The 20,559-nt window shown below is 48.6% G+C and overlaps 1 protein-coding gene across 1 annotated transcript in view; it reads left to right on the top strand.

The window, feature by feature from the left end:
* The first annotated feature begins 1,747 nt into the window (after positions 1-1,747).
* HID1 (HID1 domain containing) overlaps positions 1,748-20,559 on the top strand; it is a 30,993-nt gene continuing 12,181 nt past the window's right edge. Inside the window, exons 1-8 of the mRNA XM_082492152.1 lie at positions 1,748-1,913; positions 10,101-10,250; positions 12,675-12,845; positions 15,951-16,064; positions 18,365-18,471; positions 18,955-19,071; positions 19,842-20,064; positions 20,460-20,516. Of these exons, the coding sequence (XP_082348278.1) occupies positions 1,848-1,913; positions 10,101-10,250; positions 12,675-12,845; positions 15,951-16,064; positions 18,365-18,471; positions 18,955-19,071; positions 19,842-20,064; positions 20,460-20,516 (1,005 nt within the window). The 5' untranslated portion in view covers positions 1,748-1,847. The remainder of the gene's footprint in view (positions 1,914-10,100; positions 10,251-12,674; positions 12,846-15,950; positions 16,065-18,364; positions 18,472-18,954; positions 19,072-19,841; positions 20,065-20,459; positions 20,517-20,559) is intronic.

Below are 20,559 nucleotides of genomic sequence, written 5' to 3' on the forward strand. Positions count from 1 at the left end.
CTCTCTATACACATCTACATACTCCCAAAATTCAGTGCCTGTCTGGAAATCTTCTGCCTTAATGCAGTCGCAGACCAGAGTTGAGCAGTCTCTTTTAACCTGGCATTTATAACTCTGCAAAGATAATCAAGCACTTTCAGTGTGTCTGGGAGAAAGCCATCTCTGACTGGCTCCAAGATCTTTTTCTAAGCAATTTTAATATGGAAATGGGAAAAATCTTGACTTTCTTGTGCCTATCAGTATTGAAGAGACATTTGGACAATGCCCTTAATAACACGCTTTAGCTTTTGGTCAGCCCTGAAGTGGTCAGGCAGTTGGATTAGATGGTTGTTGTATGTCTCTAACCGAACTATTGTATTAATTGTGAAAAATAACTGCCTGTGAAAAATATTCTGTTCTTAAGAATAAATTATTTTCATTTATAGGTATAGTGTAGCCATCCTGAGTGAGTGTGTGCATGGATGCAAAGCCCTAGGCTGTTTGGCAGCAAAAGCCAGGTGACATGATTTTGTGAAAATATTTTTTTCCTGTAGGTTTTACAAGAATGTCTCAGATCTGACCTGTCACTCGATAGACTCAAACATTGGTGATTTCTGTACAGGTTATATGCCAACAAATGAGATTTCCCACAGTCTGCCCCAGCTGGGGAGTCAGCACATTGCTTTCTTTTGCAAAACGATTAGAATTACCTCATTTCCTCTGAAGAAAAGGAGGTTTGCAGAGCTGAACATGTGAAATGTAACTCAGCGACACCAAAAAGACCTGCTTGCAGTTCATAGAGCTGCTTGGTGCAGAAAATAGTGATAGCTTCAAAGGCAACACTGATCTGCCTCTAACAGCTGCTTTGAGGTGTTCATTGAGGGCCAAATCCTGAATACCCGGTCCCCGGGGTTATAAAACATCCTCTCCTTGCAGGTGGGTAGAATTTAATCAGGGTTAATGGGCCACCACGTGCAATGAGCTGATTACAAGGTGCTTGTGGAGGGTATTTGTTACAAGCCTGCTCCCTCCTGGCTCCTTTTAACCCAGGACCAGGGAGAAGCCATTCCCCCGCATCCTGCAGTACCTCCCGACCATCTTGGCTCTAGGCCAGGCTGATGGGCTCTCCAGTTGTGGCTAGCGGGAGCTGTCATGGGGCTTGTGCCTGAGAGCAGCTGAGCAAAGGGCGTTCAGGAGACAAAAGGTGTGGGCAGAGGGGAGAAAGAATGGAGCAAGATGGGGGAGAGGGAGCGGGAGCTGATGGGGGGGGTGAAGGCAAAGGTTGGGAAAGAAGAGAAGGGGGCTGTTGGGGAAGGTGAGGGACAGCGGAGAGAAGATGGAGGGAGCCTAGGCCAGAGGGAAAGCGAGGAAGGGCTGGAGGAAGAGGGTGAAATGAGGAAAGCCGAGCTCTGCCATGGGCCCTTATGGAGAGGGGAGACAAGGGAGGGTGCAGGGGGAGGACGGCCATGGGCAGCGAAGTGTGGGCGGAAAGGGAATGAAGGGAGGGAAGGGGCTGCCAGGAGGAGGGTGAGAGGGAACGGGTGAAGAGGGGAAGGGATGGCAGACGGAGATGGGAAAGCTTGGGGCAGGGAGAGGAGGAAGGTGGCGGCGGGGCGCGATGGAGGGCTGGCGGAGGAGGAGCCGTGGGCGGAGAAAGGGATGCGGGAGGAGGGGAGGGAGAGCCAGGACCTGCGAGGCCGGGTTTGACAGGAGGGAAGGAGGGGAGGCAGGGAGAGCCGCCGGCGCGGGGAAGGGGAATGGCAGCAGCAGCAGCAGCGGCGGCCCGAGGAGGAGAGGCGGGATCGGCGGCCTGAGGGGACGGCCCTGCCCGCCGCGGCTGGCAAGCCGCAGCCCCGCCGGACCGCACCATGGGCAGCGCCGACTCCAAGCTCAACTTCAGGAAGGCGGTGATCCAGCTCACCACCAAGACCCAGGTGAGGGCCCGCCATGTCGGGCGGGGGGGTGAGGTGAGGCGAGGCGGGGGGGACGACGGGACCCGCCATGTCAGGAGCCGCCCTCCTGCCCTGAGGCGCGGCCTCCCCCGGCTGTGAGGGAGCCGGGGATGCTCGGAGGCAGCCGGGGCGGGCTCACAGGCCCTTCTCCCCCGGCCCTGCCCCGAGACACCCCCGGTGCTGAGGGAAGGGAGCTGCCGGGCCGCTGCCCCCCGTAGCCCGACCCTGCTGAGCGGGGCCTTGTGTGTGTGGGGGACAGCGCTGCACGCTGCTGGGGGGGACCCGGTGGGCTCGGGGTGGAGGTGACAGCATCGCCGGGGTCTTCAGCTACGGCTGGCTCTGCTCCAGGCCGTCGCGGTGAGGCCTTGCCCTGAGGATGGGGAGCTGATGGCGGGGTCTGTGTGTGTGTGTGTGGGCAGGCTGGTGTCTCTGGAGGGGCACGGGTAACGCCATAAGGCCATGCTCTGCCTCGGGGCCTGTAGCAGCGCACTCGCCTCCCCTGACACCTTGCGCTTTGCTGAACAGCGTCCTGTGGTAGCAGACTGAGACGCTGCTGTTGTCAGGGATGTCCACAGCTCCTAATGTATTCAGCTGCAGGTTTACATCACCACAAGGTTTGGCATTGCCCCCTTTTCTGTATCTTACCCCACCCCCCCCTTCCCCCCAGTAATTAGTGGAGATCGAAAGGGCTGTTGGCCAGCCATGCTGTTCGAGAGTGCTTTCTGCAGCAGAAGCAGCTTCTAGCCGTGACCTGTGAAATACTGCTTTATTTCTGCAGGCTGAAGAGGAGAAGGAGTTAAGTGAAAGTGAGTCAGGACTGTATATAGGAAGGGTGGTTGCCTAGAGGTCTAACAGATGTTGCTCATGTCCTGGGAGCTAGTTGAGTTCTTGTCTTAAGTTGGGAGCTCAGCAGCATGCTGACAGAAAATTAGTCGACTGTCCTTCTGTCTAAGGAGCAGAGGGATTTTGCTCTATTGAGAAATTGCATCTCAGGTTCTTCTGAGCTACAGTGGAGAACTGCTGTTCTGAGCTGCCTTTGGTGGTAAGGGAATAACAGCTGCTAAGAAAACTTGGGGATGATGGCAGAAAGATATTTAATGATAGGGTATGAATTCAGAAGAAAAGGGTATGGATGCAAAAGGGGTAAAATGTAATAGGAGAAAATCTGTGAAAACTCAAGAAATGAAGACTATGAATAGGAAATGAATCCTAGAAAGTAAGGCTGGAAGAGTCTTTGAGATATCATGTTTATACTTTCTAAAGCAGTATCACTACTGCGTGCATTGCTCAGGAATAGCTTTTGTGAACATGCTCTTAAAAACCTCCAGTTGTGGATGTTCCACAGCATCCCTAGGCAAAAACAAGTGGATGAATTACTGTTTGAAGGGATTCTTCCAAAGTGTCTTCTGGATGCCAAATAGTTCAGAGTGTCTTCAGATTTGGATTGTCCTTCCTACACTGAGAAACATGCTTATAAAGTGAGATTGTGGGAAAAAATAAAATTAAGCCTAGTTTCTCATGCCTGTGTTAGCTATAGGGATCTCTTCTCAGTCTGCTGTTCACAAAGAAAATCCTGTATGAGGCAATCCTTCATATAGCCAGCCAAGAAGAGAGCTCTCCCCTCCCCCGGTTTATCGATGTGTGTAATGAAAGAAGGTTTACTGGGGCCCCAAATAAAGGAAGGAGAAAAAGCTTCATTCTTGGCTGGATTCATTTTGCCTCTTTGTGGTCTAGGTGAGACTAACTGCCATGTGGAAAAAGGGTGGGGTGTTGGCGCTCCCATATTTACATACTGTAGAAGGGCACTGGTGTTTGCTTGTGCAGGATGCGTGACTGGACTCTCCTGGGGCCTTCGGAGCTTGTACCAGCAGCAACCTCTGTGTAACCTCCTAGTCCATGAGACCCTGGGTTCAAAACCAGGCTGCAATAATGGACGGAGTCAAATCCCCATTTCAACCCTATTAGCTCAAAATATGCTTTGCTTTCTCAGCAGCGTGTCTCCTTTTTTGCAGCCTTCTCCTCTGACATTAGGTGGCTGGACAAATAGATTTTTGTCAGATTATTGGTAACATGAAACCGTGACTTTAGTAATGCACTTTGCGGTGTTTCCTAAGGCTCTGATGGAAGGAAGTGGTTGAGCAGAAAGCACTGTTCACTCACTGGTGAAGGTTCAGAGTTGGCACTGAAGTTAAATTTTTTTAAAATATAAATTCTTATAATCTCCAGGCTTTCATGAATTAAAAAATATGAGTGTTCCCATGTGAACATTAAAATAAATAAATCTGTAAGGAACATAACACTTGAATGCTTGTATGCACACGTGAAGCCTGGAACTTGGAAGTCAAAGTGCCCGGACACAGATGAAATTGACTTAATTGATTTTTTTAATTCTCAAAGAGAAACTCTGAAGGTGTAACAGTATTAAAAAAGAAAAAACACTTCAGTATTATTGCAGTGATTAAAAAAGGGCAGTCATACCAGAAGGAAGGAATTAGCTTATGCTACAGATGTATATTTGTAGTTGCACATGGATAAATGGGCTTTAGGATTTTTGAGATACTTACATATTACATTACCCTGCACACCTTTACATTGATAGGGCCCACCCTTTCAATAATAAAACAAGTGTGCTTTATCATAAAGAATGTGTGAGCCCACCCAAATTGCCTATGAAAATGCTGCCTACTTAACAGGTGAAGGCAAACATAGATTGCAAGCACAACAACTAGTCAGTGGCAGAGCAGGGAACTGAAGCTGGGAGTCTTAACTGCTGGAGAAACACACTTTCTTTTCTCAGCCAGTTGGTGATTAAACGGTTTCTGCAAGCAACTGACTGGAAGATAAGACATTTTGATCTTGTGAACTAGCTTGTTAGATTTTAATGCTGGCTATGCCTCTGCTTTTAAAGAGACAGGAAGGATCAAACACAAGGACAAACTCCAGTCCTTTCTTTATCCCTGATGTGCAAATGCAGTAGTACAACAGGCTGTTAATTTGAACCTGATAAAAGTACATCTTGAGCTTAGAGAGAGGTCGGTTTCTGGTAGCCTATTTCTGATAGCGTTCAAGCTTGATTCAAGTATCTTAAGTCTCTCAGGGTGATCAAAAGCAAAGTTGTTGTCTTAAAAGCAGAGCTGTAACTAACGCTTCACCCAGCTGACTTTTGTCCTAGGCTTTCCCTGCCAGACTTCCACAAATCCCATTTTCCAGTTTCCTTTGCAACACAATCTGCTGTGGGAGCAGAGAGCTGGTGGCGCGCTCGTGTGGAGTCTCTCCTTGATTCTGCACTGCTGACTGCAAAGGTCCTATAGAAAACATTACTGTTGCTCTGAAATTTCTGTGGAGCTGCTGTCCTTGGCAGCAGGGATGAAATCTTGCTAGTTATTAATGTTTTAAATAAATCTGTCCTCAGGCTTTCTTTTTGCACAATGGCTCACGAACAGGTGGTACAAAGCTGTGTGAATTGCCTCAAACTAACCCGCTGGCCCTGCAGGGTTTCCTGATCTCCTAGAGCTGGACCAAGTGCTGCATGAATGGCTCTGTGGTCATTACACTCCACGGTTCTGCCTCATTTGGGGTGGAAAGGAGCACGCTGCTGTTACATATTATCTGAGCTTGTGTAGTACTGGCTAGAAACCCTGGAGAGGGACGAGGGACTGGCTCTGCTGACGAGTCCCAGAAAAAGGATAGTCCCTGCCCCAAACGCCTCACTACCTCAACTGATGGGATGCTCAGTTGTGTTGGCAAGAAGCGAAAGGAGAATACAGTGCGCAAGACTAGTGGCTGCTTGCCCCCTTGATTGTCTGCTGGCAGTTTTCAGCAACCTCAGAATTGGTTTAAGGACAGTCCCCTGGCAGGGACACGTTGGAGGAATTGTTGGGAACAGGCATTTGATTTAAAGGTGCAGAGAGCTCTTGACTGGGAGGAGGGTGCAAACACTCACCCTGTCTGAGTTTGTGAGGCCTTTTATCTGAAAGGGAAAGCAAAGGTGGTGCTAGTTGATGACAGTACTGAATGGGGGAGGCTGTGCCTTGGGACCTTTTCCTGTTTATAGGACATGGTCAGCTCCACTCTGTTTTCCTGTTTCCTGTGACGTATCCTGTTTGCCTGGGGATTGCCTGGTTGGGACTATGATTCTCTGTTCAGTAACTGGTAAGATGCTTGCAAACCGAGCATCTTTCTTTTCTGACTCCTACAGCAGCGTATGTCTGTGGTGTGCTTTAAAGAACCTGAAACCCAACATTTATTAATTATTGGGAAATAAAACCTGGAGTTGTCCAGTAGGACTGGTTCTACCTTTGTGTGGCCAGCATGCAGGTTGAAGGTCTTTACACCTTGCCCAGGTGAACTGAAGGCAGAAGTATCCCTCTCTGCCCACTCTGAGGTGTCACATCACCTCAGCTCTGCCCACTGTGCTCTCAGAGACCACTCTGCACTACAGTCATCCCTTTCCTTTGATGTGGAGAGCTTGATTCAGGCAGCAGTGTCTGTCTGCCAGTTAGCTCTGTAACTTCAGAAGCCTCTGTGGTGGGGTGCGTGGGGGGTCAGGAACTTCCTTTGCTCTCCAGATGTGCCAGTTGTGTTTTCAGAGTAGAGTTGCGCTACCAATCCCTTGATTCTTGTGGCAACGGTGAAGTTCTTGTTCTCATTGCATCGCTGGTGCAGAGCTGGTTGTCTGCACTGTGTTGGAGGAACATCAGGCTCTTTCTTATCTGTGTGCTGCAGCTCCCTTGCCAAGAGAGGACACATCTGTGCTAATTTGGAGGATCTGGAGGGGCCCCAGGTTACAGCATTGCCAGTGAGGATTCAGCTCCTTGTGAGCTCTTCTGGTTAAAGTGCTGTCAAGGCTAGCTGCGGTGTTGTGGGATTTGTTACTGCAGCACGTGCAGTACCAACACTTGTAACTAAATCTTGACAATTCCAAATGAAGATATCTGTAGCTGGTGAACAAGACTGTTCTAGGTCTCTCTATTTCCCTTCTCTGTGAACTAGATGCAGGTTATTGGGTGAGCTCAGCATGAGGAAATGGATATTTAGATCCCAAGAGATGCTGTGTGCAGAATACAATCAGCTTAAAAACATCCAGTAATATTCTATCAAGGAGATGAATATTACGTGGATTGAGTAGCTTCATGATGCCAGACGGTTAATTAAAACAGAGGGGCTGCGAGGATGTGAGTGACTCAGTACTGAATCCATGTCCCAGGATTGTATATGGGATACCATCTGTTGGATGAGGAGCTGACTTGCTGCAGCTATTAAAAATGAAAGAAATGGTGTTTTAGTGTAATCTGCTTGCCAAGATGGCAGCCGTGACATTAATGTGGCTGCAGCATCCAATGTTGCAGCTTGGGTAATTGCTGCTATGCTTCTTTACCTCTATGTAATTTTAGTCGGAGACAGTGTTCTTCAATCCATGTTCGCTGTTGTGTTACCATCTGTAAAATAGCGGCTGTGTTCAACCTCAAAGGAGGCCTCAGGCTAGTGGGAGGTAAAAGGATTTGTGTCTACTGGAGGGAAATGGCTTTCTCCTTCTCCTCTAGATGAGAGTGAAGCCCATCATTTATGCATGATCTCCAATTAGCAGCAATTGCTGCTCACTGTTGTTGTTGGGAGTGGCTGTGGCAGGCAGCCAGTAGGTACATGTGGCAATTATACATGTGGTTGTGGTACATGGTTTGAAAGGGGGTGTAGGAAGTGTAGGATGTTTCGTGCATTACATAGATTGGATTTCCAAATACTTGGCTTTTTCTAAGGAGTGTTATTAGAGATGAGATTTTCAAAATAGCTTTGCTTCCAATTAAGCATTTAATGCCCAGGTTACAAAGAGAACAGCTCCTTTGCACAATCTGGAAGCTAAAAGTCAGGCTGTAAACACTTGTCTGTTCCTACAGATCCCCTCTGAGGGAGCTGTGGTCTTGAACTCTGGGGGAAAAAAAAAAAAGTTGTTCTTCCCTTGGAAAGAGGTTTGGGAACTTGCTTTGGTGGCCACATGATAAAACGAAGAGTGTTTCAGCACTAGAGTTTAAGAAGGTGCCTAAACATGCGTGGGTTTTTTTTTGGTTTTGTTTCTAAAGGCTGGGGAGTCACTTGGGCTGATTCATTGCATGGCTGGAAGGACCTGGACAAGAATACTCAGCCTCCACGGCACTGGAGCGTTAAGGCAGAGAGCTGCAGGGCAGTAACCTGCTATACCAGTTTGGGGGTGGACTGCTTGCCTGCCCCTCTCACTTTTTGCCCTTTGGGTGGTAGTGACATACCATCTGCTCGAAGACTGTGGCTGTTAATTCAAGAGGTGGTAGCAAAGGGGGAAGTGCAGCACTTCTTGGTGTCAGAGTTGTGAATGAGATGTTCTCCCTAGAGTCACGCCTTGGCTGCATTTAGCAACAGTATAGAGCTGGGCAAGTTTTCTGCCTACTACAGCAGAGCTGGGAGTGGGCAGGAATTGTTTAAGTTAAACACACATTCATATTTTTGCCCCTTTCCCATCTGACATGGTAGACCCGCCCACGGTGCTGATTATCACAGTTGGTGAGAGCTGCTGTTTGCTTTAGAGCCATTGCATGTTGCAGGTAGGAGGCTCTCCCTCACCCCAAGCCGAGCGCTGGGGGTGCTCAGGCGGAAGGCTCTTCTGACCTGCCGAGCGTGCCACCACACCTCAGCACGGCTGGAAAAACTCCTCTGGAAAAGCTTCCATTTTCCTCTTCTGACTGAAATCGTGGATCCATCTCTTTCACACTGCTCAGCATAAATATGCATGTATTTATCCCAGCCCTGTAGCAGGACCCGTGGGCTGGATGAGCACTCCCAGCCTTGTTTGGGCAATGCCTATCTCTTGGCAGATATCAGCATTTAGATGGGAAGAGCTGTGTTCTTTTTTAGGCTGGCTGAAAAGTTAAGTCTTTCCTGGCTGTTAAGGGCTTGCAGGCTTTGTATGCCTGAGGTGTTGTGTAATGGAGATGCCTTCTTGTTCAGCAAACATCGCTGGCATTTTCACCTTCTGGGGAGGGGCAGGTCATCACCAGGCTTCCGCAGGGTTGGAGGCAACCCTGGCCCCATGCGTCTGAGCCTCTGCTTCACCTTGAGTGGCCAGCACCGCTCTCTGGCTCTGCAAAGCCATAAAGGGCAAAACAAGGTCCAGTCTGCTTTGTTCAGCCACATATAACCTGACGCCTGGAATGTCATAATTGTTGCTTTGATTTCTAAGTTGATGCCACACTGTTAGGAGGAAGCTAGGGGAAATAAAATTGGGACACTGCAGCCAGCTGTACAGAGCTGTCTTTCCAGCTGCAATCTGGCAAACAGACCATTCTCACGGTGAACATCCCTAGCACTGGGGCTTCAGGGTGGGTGTGAGAAGAATCCTCCTTCTCTCACTGTGAAAAGGAGACAACAGTGCTGGTAAAAGAGGGGGCTGTCTGCACCTGCAGAACCAGAAGAGGTAATTCGGAGAGGTATGTTTCCAGGCATGTGGGCTTCTCAGACCACAGGTCTGAAATGGATTGCTTTTTTTGGTATATCAGTCTCCTCCTTCCATCTTCTTCTTTGAATTGCACGCTTAGTGCTTTTTAAGAACAAAGCCTTGGCAGCGACCAGCTGCACTGAGTCCAGTTCCCCATAAATATTTGATTCAGAATGATCAATTCCATTGCATCCGTAAGTGCTTTGGGGTGGGTCTGTCAGTTCCGTGGGTCTGTTCATGCCTAATGTGAGATGTCCCTGATTGCTTCCTCGAGACTTCGGTTACAATAGAAACAATTCCAGTGCATACTCAGGGTGTCCTTGGCTTGCTCTGAAGGTGACAGAGTGCATGACAGCAGCCTTGCCCCCACGCATTGGTAAAGATCTTGTAATACGTGCCCTAGGTTGCAGACTAGCAGGAGGCCTTGTGTATGTTGTGACTCCATGAAAGACTTGGAGAGTCAGTCTGATAGAGTTGGTCCCATAAATGTCTTGCTGCTTACCCTCTTGCTGAGGTAATGCTCTGTCTGGGACATCAAATCGGCCAAAGCCCTGGTAACAAAGAGGTTGAGGTACAAACCCAGTCCCAGTATGTTTTAGTGAACCTCTTCTGTGCCTGGTCCCATCCCTGAGCCAGGCTTAATCACTGAAGTTTGGACCTCACGGAACGATAGTTCTGCATCTGTAACTGTGTTTTTGTCGCCACAGCCTGTGGAGGCAACGGATGATGCCTTTTGGGACCAGTTTTGGGCGGACACAGCCACTTCAGTGCAGGATGTCTTTGCCCTTGTACCAGCTGCAGAGATCCGGGCAGTGAGAGAAGAATCACCTTCAAACTTGGCAACTTTGTGTTATAAGGTAAGGCTGGTGCTGTCTTCTTTGGTGCTATGCTAGTAAGGGAGTGTCCCTGGATCAGCAGTCCTATGGCTCCCAAGGGGAGACAGGTACCGTATTATTTCCTTGTATCACATGAAGTGCTTGCTTATCTGTGTCTCCTCCTGATGGTAACAGCCCATACTCTCTTGGTTTAGCACTGACCACAGCTGGCATTTGCTCACTATGGAGCCTTTTTCATCTTGTCCCCTTCCTGTGTTTCACCCTGTCCTCTTGGGTCTTGTCTGCTATGTAAACTACTTCCTACTTAGGTGATTTTGTATCAAGCCTGCATGTTTTTGGCAAGGCTGAAACATCAGATTCCCTGTCTGCATCTAATTGCTCCTCACCATGCATCAGTCTGGCCTCAAGCTCATAGATCCCAGAGGGATGTGGTGTTTTTCACTGTAAAAGAGACTGGATGAAGTTCGAGGGAGATCTTAAGACTTTTTTTTTTTCATTCTGCTGCGACATCAGAACATCTCTGATGCTGCTTCTGGTGTTGCTGTGTCTTTATGTGCAGCACAAGGGACACTGAGTCATGTTTCTTACCCTGCCAGGTTTGGCAAAATGTCAAGCTGGTGAGCAACAGCTGATGGTGCTCAGGGAACAGCCTGAGACTTAGTCTGCCTGGGAGAGTTCAGGATGCTAAGCCTCCTGATTTGAGCCACTCAAAGATAATGCTTCTGATTTGAGCCACGCAAAGATAATGCTTCTATCCTTGAATTTGTAGTATTGGAAACATTTGGAATGGCATTTTCCCAGTTTTAAATGGTTATTGCTATCCTGTTTTTCTTTCCTGCTCTACAAAATGTGAATGAGACCTATTGAATCATATTGAAGGTACCTCTGACTGGGAATTGTGCCTCAGACAGATGCCTGTAGTGGATACTTGTGAAAGAATAAAAAAAAAAAAAAGGAAAAATGAGGTAAAATGCAATAGTTCTTCCCTTGTGCTGTCTCCTGGCAATCAGCAGTTTGGGAATTGAGAAAGGCCGAGGAGACCTGTACTGACCACAAAACCTCTTTGTCTCTGTGTCCTCTTTCCCCCCGAACCAAGACTTAAAATATGGGCTGTTCTCCCTACTGGAAACAGATGTCTTGGGAGACCTGGTCATTGCAGGGCTGTTTATCCAGGAGCCCTAGATCTTGGGATATCAGGGTCAGAGGAGCCTGCAGACTCCTGCAGTGCTTTTGCGGGCTCAGGACCCTGACCTGTGCCAGATGCAGTGTGCCACTGGACTTAGCAATGCTGCATGCTTGTGGAGAGCAGAACAGCATGGCTGAAATGTCATTTGCAGTCATGGCTGGAGACTCAGACTGTACAGAGTCATAAATATGCCTGAAAAAATAGTTAAGCTCAGTCATAGAGTAGTGTGTGGACGGACAGACTACACAAACAGCATTTAAATACCCATTAAGGCAATGACGCAGGCTAGCAGAGTCAGTGACCCAGACAGTTTGCTATGAAAATAAGCAGGGATACATGACCTCATGAATTAAAAAGCAGCAAGGTGATTCCTTGGTAAATGTTTTGTCTTTCATTCCCCCTCTGTTTCCCCTTGGGATTGGGGAGTAAGAGCAAGTGGGTGCAGCTCCTGGGTGAAGGAGCTGCCCTTTTCTATCTGCGGGTAAAACCTCCTGCTGCTGCCTCCTGGGGGTATGGTTGCTGCCTGGCAAGACCCACATCCTACTCTGAAAAACCCAGTGTGGCTGTTTCAGGAGTGATTGGGTGGACTGCAGAGACTCAGCCCAGAAGCCCTTTCCAGAACAGCAATCCTATTCACAGGGTGGGTGGGGGAAACCTGGGCTACCACCCTCATCTGCAGCAGGATCTTGACAGGCTCTGCAGAAGGCTGTATCTGTGCACTTAATAGTGACAGGCAGCAGCTTAGCTCCCACCTCCTGAGTCAGGAGAGGTCCCTGCTGCAATCGCAACAGCACATACAGATCTGTCAGACTCTGTGTTTCTGTGCAATCTTCCCCTGCCAGCACCTGACACTGTGCAGCACAGCACTGCTACCTTGGTTCTGCTTGCATCTCGTGTACCTGATGTGGCTGATTAATCTGATCCGCTCTTTGCAGTGTGTAGTGTCATGGAGCAGAGCTGGAAGGAGCCTTCTGGTGCTGTGGCTCTCTGTCTCACGTGGCGCAACACATGTGCTGCATGGATTAGCCCTGGCATGCGAGTCTCTTGCAGTGGGACAGTAGAAGGTCTGTTTAAGATCATTAACCCTATTTCTGCAGTGTTTCAAAGAGCAACAGTGCCTGTACTGTTGAACTCGGAGAATATGGGCTCCAAAACCTGCTTATAACGATGTGAGGATGTCAGTGGCAGGATGGACCTGCCTAACTCTTGCTAACTTGTGTCCAGGCTAATGCTACCTGCCTTGGTTTTGTTTCCTTCAGGCTGTGGAGAAGCTGGTGCAGGGAGCAGAGAGCGGCTGCCACACGGAGAAGGAGAGGCAAATCGTCTTGAACTGCTGCCGGCTTCTCACCCGTATCCTGCCTTACATCTTTGAGGACCCAGACTGGAGAGGTTTCTTCTGGTCAACCGTCCCTGGGGCTGGCCGAGGAGGGGTCTGTCTCTTGGCACTTATTCTTCTTTCTGGAGGGTTGAAGGGGAGGCTGCAGCAAGGAGATCCTATGTTCTTTTGAGGGCAACTTTATTCCAGTTGTTTCTATTTGGTCAGAAATTAGGTGGCATGTTCTAAATTTTTTTCCTTCCTTTAATTCTTGCTACTCTTCATCCTCAGCTGCTTTGTTTAGCACAGGTTGCTGTATCATCTGAATATTTCACTTGAGTGTGTAGCTGTAGGAGAGAGCTGGTGTATGAGGGAAAACTTCTCCAGTATAACTGAAGGTGTGAACTGAAATGAACATGAGTGTCCTGGTTCCAGCAAGGATGGGGTTAATTTCCTCAGGGAGCCGGCAGGGGAGGCAGGTATTCCATCCCACGTGACCCATGCCCGGCTATAAGAGGCGCTAGCCGGGGAGAGGGGGGCAGTAGCCACTCGGGGGCGGGCTGCGGTGGTGCGGGTCCGGTTGGTGCGCTGCGCGGCGGTACTGTAATCGCGTTCTTATACTCCTTTATCGGTGTTATTGTTTTTCTTTCTTCTTCCCTTTGACTGTTCTGTTAAATTACATTATTTCAACCCACGAGTTTTGCCTTTTTCTGCCGATTTTTCCCACGGCTCTGGGAGTCGAACGAGCTGCTGCGTCATTCTTTGTTGCTGGGTGAGGCCAAACCACGATAATGAGAGTGGTACTAAAAGCTGTGTGACTTTCTTTAATAGAATAAAGTCATTTCAATTTACTAAAGTTGATTTAAGTTTTAAGTCAAACTGAAATAGGGTGTAATTTGTACTGATTTTACGTCACACTTAAAACAAATAGATGCTCTCGGCATCATGACTCAATACCCTGCTTATGAGCTGAGTGATACAGTTTTAACCAGCGCCTAGCCTGATAGGTGAAGCCCACAACTGAGCAAGAGTGGTTAAAGAATTAGGTACTGTTTCTGGCTTTCAGTGATGCGTATAACCTCAGGGGAGTCTTTGAACCTCCCTACTTTTCTCTGTCTGGAGAGCAGGCACAATAGTGCTCTTCTGTGTCTCTCAGATGAACGGCTGAAAGTGCTTTACAGTTTCCTGCAACTAGAAGAAATAGTGTCGAAAACACAGTTGAATTAGGCCAGGAACATCTGCGTGTGCATAGAGAGCACTCTCCTATGAGTTTCTGAATCTGCAGGTCAGCATGGCTGTGCTTGAAGAATGTGGTTTCCTCTGAACGTTAAGTGTACTGTGGTGTTTTTGGGGAAGGTGATATAGGATTGGCAGTGGTTGGTATAGTACAAACCTTGCACCTTGTGCTGTCTCTGCCTGTCACCTCTAATCTGTTGTGCCTGAGGCCACTTCAAGGGGAAATTCTGGGTGGTGGAAAGAGAAGTCTTTGCTAGCCCTGCTGTGTTATGTGATCTGTGTGATTGGGAGGGTGGTGGTTGTGCATCCTTTCATCCCTCCAGGGGCCAGGGAGTGCTGGAGAGGCTTAACAATGGAGGAGCTTGTTTTGGGAAAGAACATGTGGGGTGCCTGGTGCTCTGATCCAGCCAGGCTGCTCTTACTACTGTTTTCCACCTTGTTCAGCACCTGGAAGAGAGAGTTTCTCAGCCTTAGAGTGTTGGGGTCACCCCAAGTTGATCCAGCCCAGTATACATGTGCTGGGTTCAGGAGCCCTCCTGCTGCGTTGTGCCTCCTGAATGTCAGTGGAGCTGTTGTGGTTCAGCATACTTCAACGTTTTACCATGTGCAGAAGCAGCTGTAAGGCCGGCTGAGCTGTCTGGCAGGGGATAACAGATAAAGCCCAGAGATGTTAGGGAAGCAGGGGTCATGCCTAATCTAGGGGCAACAGCTTTGCTGTCTGAAGGCTGACTTCTCTCTGGGAATTGAAGGGGAAGAAGATGATATGCCTGGACCATTAGTAAATATCTCTGCGATTATCCTTTGCCTGCTTCATGATGCAGTGATGGATGGCAGTGCTCCTGGAGCATGGGTGCCTCCCTCCTGTAAGGGAGTCTGTATTGTGTACAGATCTGTTGGTTTGTTGTGTGTCACCCATTTTGGATGTGGTGGTATCCAGAGCCTGCAGGAACTTTTTTCTGGTAGCTGAGGTGATTTTAGCAAAGATAATTATTGGAAAAGAAATCCCCTTGGACACTAATAATTGTCATTTAATCTCTGTGAGCACAAGTAAAAGCATCTTTGCTGTGCTAGCTCCATCCATCCTCTCTGGGCTTCTCCTTACATCCGGGGTCTGTTTGACACTAATCTTCCTGCTGTCGCAGAGACAGACGTCAGAGCCATACAGGCTATTATCTCTGTTAGCTGCCTGCTGTGATTTAAGAGCCATGTGTTGTGCACAGGCTGACAGAGGCCTGGCTGAGATAGATAAGCTCCTTCCATTCCTGTTCCCTGCTTTTCCCTCCAGCACCAGTGCGTGGTGGGGAAGGACTCCCATCCAGGATGCTCTTTGACAGGCAGGATCTGGCAAGGTTTCCTGTGGCAACGGCTGCAGAGGAGTAGCCATGCATGATTCAAGTGATTGCTTTGAATGCTGGAGACAGCAAAATCCCCTCTGCTGTCATGCTTGCCTCACCATGGCAGGCTGAGGTGGCCCCTTGTGTGATGCACGCAGCCTCTCCCAGTTCTGTCATCTCTAGTTCTGGGCAGCCCACTGCAGGAATTTGAGAGATTTTACACCTTATTGCTGCTGGCTGGCTTCTTCCTGTTGCTGTCTCTGTGCACCATCCAAATTGCCCTCCTTCATGACTGCAAAACCCTCTTCTCTGTAAATGGTTTCCTTTCCTTTTGTCTTCAGTAAGTCAAGCATCTCCATGTGGCAAGATCCACTGCTACTCTTCTGTTTTGCCAACATCTCTAGGCGTTTGTCTGCTAAGTTTGGTGTCATTAAAGAGCTTGTTCCTATTTAGTTATCACCTTCCAGGAGGGAATTTCTTTCCTCGACTGTCTGGGTTTTGTGTGTTTCTCCCTTTTGTTCCTTTGTAACTTCTTGCTTCCCTGCATGTTCTTTGGGAGCATATCTTCTTTTGCTGTGTTATACTAATGTTACCGTGTGCTCTTTACTAACCCTGGGCTGACAATACTCTTCAATGTTTCTCACTTCTAGGGAGATGAAGACGATGAAAATGCCCGGCCACTGGCTGAGTCGTTGCTCCTTGCTGTCGCAGATCTGCTCTTCTGTCCTGATTTCACTGTGCAGAGCCACCGGAGGAGCACGGTGGTAAGTTGAATCATGAGATTATCTGCATAGAGGCAAATTAGCTGCATGGAGGGGGCTACTTTGGAAAAACTCATCAGCTTCCTACAAACCTCCATGCAGGAAAATACTGAGTTGCTGAGCTTGAACCCACAGTGACTAATACTGATCAACACTTTGGGTTCACTGTGTGGTGTTTGTGTCATCTAAAACATGTTCTGAGGCAGCTGGGTGAACCTTAGCTGGAGTGGCTGGCACTTACCCCCGCACTACAGCTCACCCCTCAGGAAAATCTGGTTGTGCTGGCAAACAACTGCTCTTCTATTGTTGCCAGTGGAGCAGAGACCTTTAGCACCTTGTTCATTTCACTGCCAGTTTGGTGTAGTCTGGGGCAGGAAGCAGCTGTTTTCTCTCTCTCTCTCTCTCTCTCTCTCTCTCTCTCTCTCTCTCTCTCTCTCTCTCTCTCTCCCCCCCCCCCCCCCCCCCCCCCCAATGACTCTGTGTTTCATGTAGGTCCAGTCTATAAACAAAAGTGAGCAGCCCTCCTTTTTGTGTAGCTATGTAGTAAATTAGAAATGAACATGCTGAACCATTGTGTATTTCATGGCTGAAAAATTCCCTGACAAACCTGAGCACTAAGTTGCTTGCTTGAAGTTTCTGGGCAGTAGAAATGGGGTCTGTCACCTGGGGATATGGGGATAAAGGGGTGAGGCTAGATCAGAGCCACATGCGTTTGTGCTAAAGCAAGTGGGAGTGAAAGACATGGTCTTGTCTTGGTGTTGTCACTTGGGATGGATTGCACAAGTGGGGGTGACAACATTTTTTCCTGGGAGAGCCCTGCGCACTGCACCTGTGATTTCTCCCTCAGCAGCAGCCAGCCTGGCTTTCCAGAGCTCTGGGCAAGTTGAATTAGATTATGGGATTGGGAATGCTTTATGTTCCTTGCTGTTAGTTGCTTGTCTGCTGCCTGCAGCCTCTGCAGACTTTGCTTAGCTGTCTTTTCTTTCTTCTGTCTCCTCCTAGTGTTCCTACTTAGTCACATGTGGTAGAAGCAGGTTTTTGGATGTAATTGCATTTCTTTCCATGAAGCCTGTGCCTGGCAGGAGGTGTTCAAGATTTGGTTGTGCAGGGAGGTCTTGGGCACTCCAGTCTCAGCAAGAGTTGTTCTGAGGAGCTTGGTGAGAAACCTGACAGCAGGTGAGCTCCGGCCTATCTGTAGGAAGTGAGTAGCAAGGCAGGAAAAGCCCAGACTGTGGAGGAAGCTGCAGTAGCTTCCGTGTCAGCAGTAGCTGCTGTCAACATGCTGGTTTTGTGGGAGTCGTGGTTGGGGTGGTAAGTAAATCTGGGTTGCCCTCAAGCCCTGCTGTCCTGAGATCAGTGCCTTCGTGGGAGGGAGGAAGAGAGGAAGGTTATGCAATGGGAACCCAGAACAATTAGAAACAGTCCTTTGATCTGCTTTCCCCAAGTACAGAGAGGAAAAAAGGTAGACAGTAGAATCCGCTTAATTAAACCCCAGAAAAGAGACAGCCGAAGTGTGCCGAATGCACTTGGTGCAAACATATTCATCTGGGCCCTTGTTCCTGGTCATTCCTGGAGGGTTGGCAGGTGGTTTTCAATGGCTGCTTGTCTCTGAAGCTGCTTCAACCCTGACTTGACCAACCATGACAAAGAAGGGCAAACTGCTGCGATTCATCTCCTTGTTCTTACTAGGAGAAATAACATATTTGCAGTCACCTTCTTGCTTTACCCTCTGAAAAGCAAGTCACAGCCATATCAGTTTTTATTATAAATGAGGGTTAATTTGTGCTTCTCCAGCCTTTGGGCTGCAGCCATTGCGAGTCACCAATATGTGGGTAAACTCAACATGATGTGGTCTGAGATAAGGTTGAGGTGTCAAGCAGGACTGAAACCCTATGTGGTGCTTTTGATCTGCAAAGGAAAAGCCCTGACCTGGGCTGTGTTTATGAGATGTGGAGGAAAAGAGAGGAGACAGTGATGCATTCAGTAATGAAACTATTCTCTCTGTATTTTGGATCCTTTGGCATTAGATGACACGTCCCAGTGGGGGTGGCTAGCATTGCTCCTTAGCATGCTAAAGGAAGGCCCTCATTCTGCATGGTGCTCAGTACCTGTTGAAGATGAGAGGCCCTTGGTTGGAGGTGCTTCGTGGGTGGGGCTGGTATGTATAGTCTGAGTGTTTGGGTGCTTCTCTGCTGGTTTCTTTGCTATTGCTAAAGAGAGCAGCTGAACTGCCTTGGATACCACTAGCGCTGTCAACTCTTGCTTTTGCCTTCTGTGGTCCAACCTCTTATTTTTCCCCACAGGACACAGCAGAAGATATCCACTCCATCGACAGCTGTGAGTACATCTGGGAGGCAGGAGTGGGCTTTGCTCATTCTCCACAGCCTAACTACATCCATGACTTGAATAGGTAAGAGGATCTGCAAAGGCAGAATGGAAAGAAACTGGGCTCAGGAGAGGGGGATTTGGGGGAGTGGGCTCTCCTTGCCTCCTTGGGTATCTGTGATTCCCAAGGGGCTTTCTACTTGCTCCTTTCTGAGCTAACAGGACTGACAACGTGAAAAAAAACCAAACAGCTGACCTGTTGAATAGCTTTTTATAATATGATATGGGAGTCAGAGTGTCTGCAACAGGAACTGGCAAAACATTGCTGCTTTGAAAATGCCTAAGCTCTGTAATATACTTTTGCATAAGGCAGCAATTTTGCTGAGCTTTGTGCTGGTGACAGCTGTATTGCTTGTGAAATGAAATAGCCTTAGCTCTCTGTGGGGAGGACTTTTTAGATGGGACTGAGCCTTCTTTATATGTTGTTGTGGTAAGTGATTGTGCCTCCTGTGCCCAGTTCCTGCTCCTGAATGGCTCCAGGCTTTAACTGCTTGTTCCTTTCTTTCAGGACAGAGCTGCTTAAGCTGTTGCTGACCTGTTTCTCTGAGGCCATGTATCTGCCTCCCTCCTCAGACAGCAGCAACGCCAACCCCTGGGTGCAGTTCTTCTGCTCTACGGAGAACAGGTGATGGTGAAAGGTGGGGGACTGGGTGCCAGGGGGAGAAATACCTTCAAATCTCTTCCATGGAGTGTGTTGGTAAGGGGGGATCACAGCACTTGTTTCCCCCAACATCTAGGGGCTGTTGTCCTTTTTCTTTGTCCCTGTCTTGCTTACACCCCATTAGCATCTCTGTTTAGTGAGAATTGTTCCTCAGCAACAAAAGGAGAGACTGAATGTGATGCTTACTGGAATTTGATGCAGGACTGATCCCTGTCTTGTGTGAAATAGCAGATCCTGTTCCCTGCTGTAGACCCTGTTCCCTGGTGGGGATGGTGGCGTGGCACTGCAGTGTGTGGTTTGTGGTGTTGGTGGCGGGTGAATGCTGCCCTCTAGTGACATTGTCTTCTCTGGGACTTTCGGCTCCTCAGGTGACAGTTGCTTATCTGGAGGAGTACAGTCCTGGCTGAAGGCAGACAGTTTTGTCTTACCAGAGTCTAGAGAGCTTTGAGATCCTGTCCACTTTTTCACATTGCTGCACAGGATTCCTCTGGGAGGCCAAATGGCTTTTTTCACCTCCCCTTCCCTCTCAGCTGTAGTCTAGGAGACCAGCTGGGAGCTGGGCTGTCAGCTCTTGTCTCTGGACTGCTCAGTCATGGGCCACTGTTGTAGGTTAGAGAAGATGCTAGTGTTTTGTTGTGACCCCATACTCTGGGGGAAAGAGATGACTGTCCCTTTCCAAGGCAGCACCTTTTGCTTCCTGCTTCTGCCTTCTGAGAATGTTTTCACCTCCCCAGACATGCACTACCACTCTTCACCTCGCTTCTGAACGTCGTCTGTGCCTACGACCCAGTGGGTTATGGGATTCCTTACAATCACCTGCTTTTCTCTGACTACCGTGAGCCCCTGGTGGAGGAGGCAGCCCAGGTGCTGATTGTCACTTTGGACTATGACAGCTCCACCAGTTCAAGTCCCACTGTGGATGGCACAACCACTGGCACAGCCATGGATGACGTGGATGTGAGTGACACTGGGGTCTCTGCTCCTCTCCTGAACTCCCTGTGGTCGTCTTATGCCAGCTTGCATTGAATATTGACCTCTAGGGCCCAGCACTGCTGCTCTCCTTGCAGTCTGCCATCTCTGGCTGAGTCCTGCTTCTTTCTTGTAGGTCACTAAACAGCTGTAGATGACCAAACCACTAGGTTTTGGTCAGACTTGAATCAGGAGCATGTAAGTGAAAAGCCCCCAACTTTACTGTTCCCTGAGGTGCGCTGCCTCCTAGCATTTAAAACAGGATCATTCAGAGATGAAATCTGAAATGAGAGGCATTAGCCCTCAGAGCCAGCGGTTATGCTTTGACTTCCTGAGTAAACCTTGCTGCCAGTAAGCATTTCACTCCTTGTCTTTGAACACAGCCTCCTGGACCAGACAATCTGTTTGTGAATTACCTCTCAAGAATACACCGAGAGGAGGTAATGTGCTCTTATCCTGAACTATTTCCAGTCTGATTTCATG

Source organism: Vanellus vanellus (genome assembly GCF_965231255.1).
Source record: "Vanellus vanellus genome assembly, chromosome: 17".
NCBI classification, from domain to species: domain Eukaryota; kingdom Metazoa; phylum Chordata; class Aves; order Charadriiformes; family Charadriidae; genus Vanellus; species Vanellus vanellus.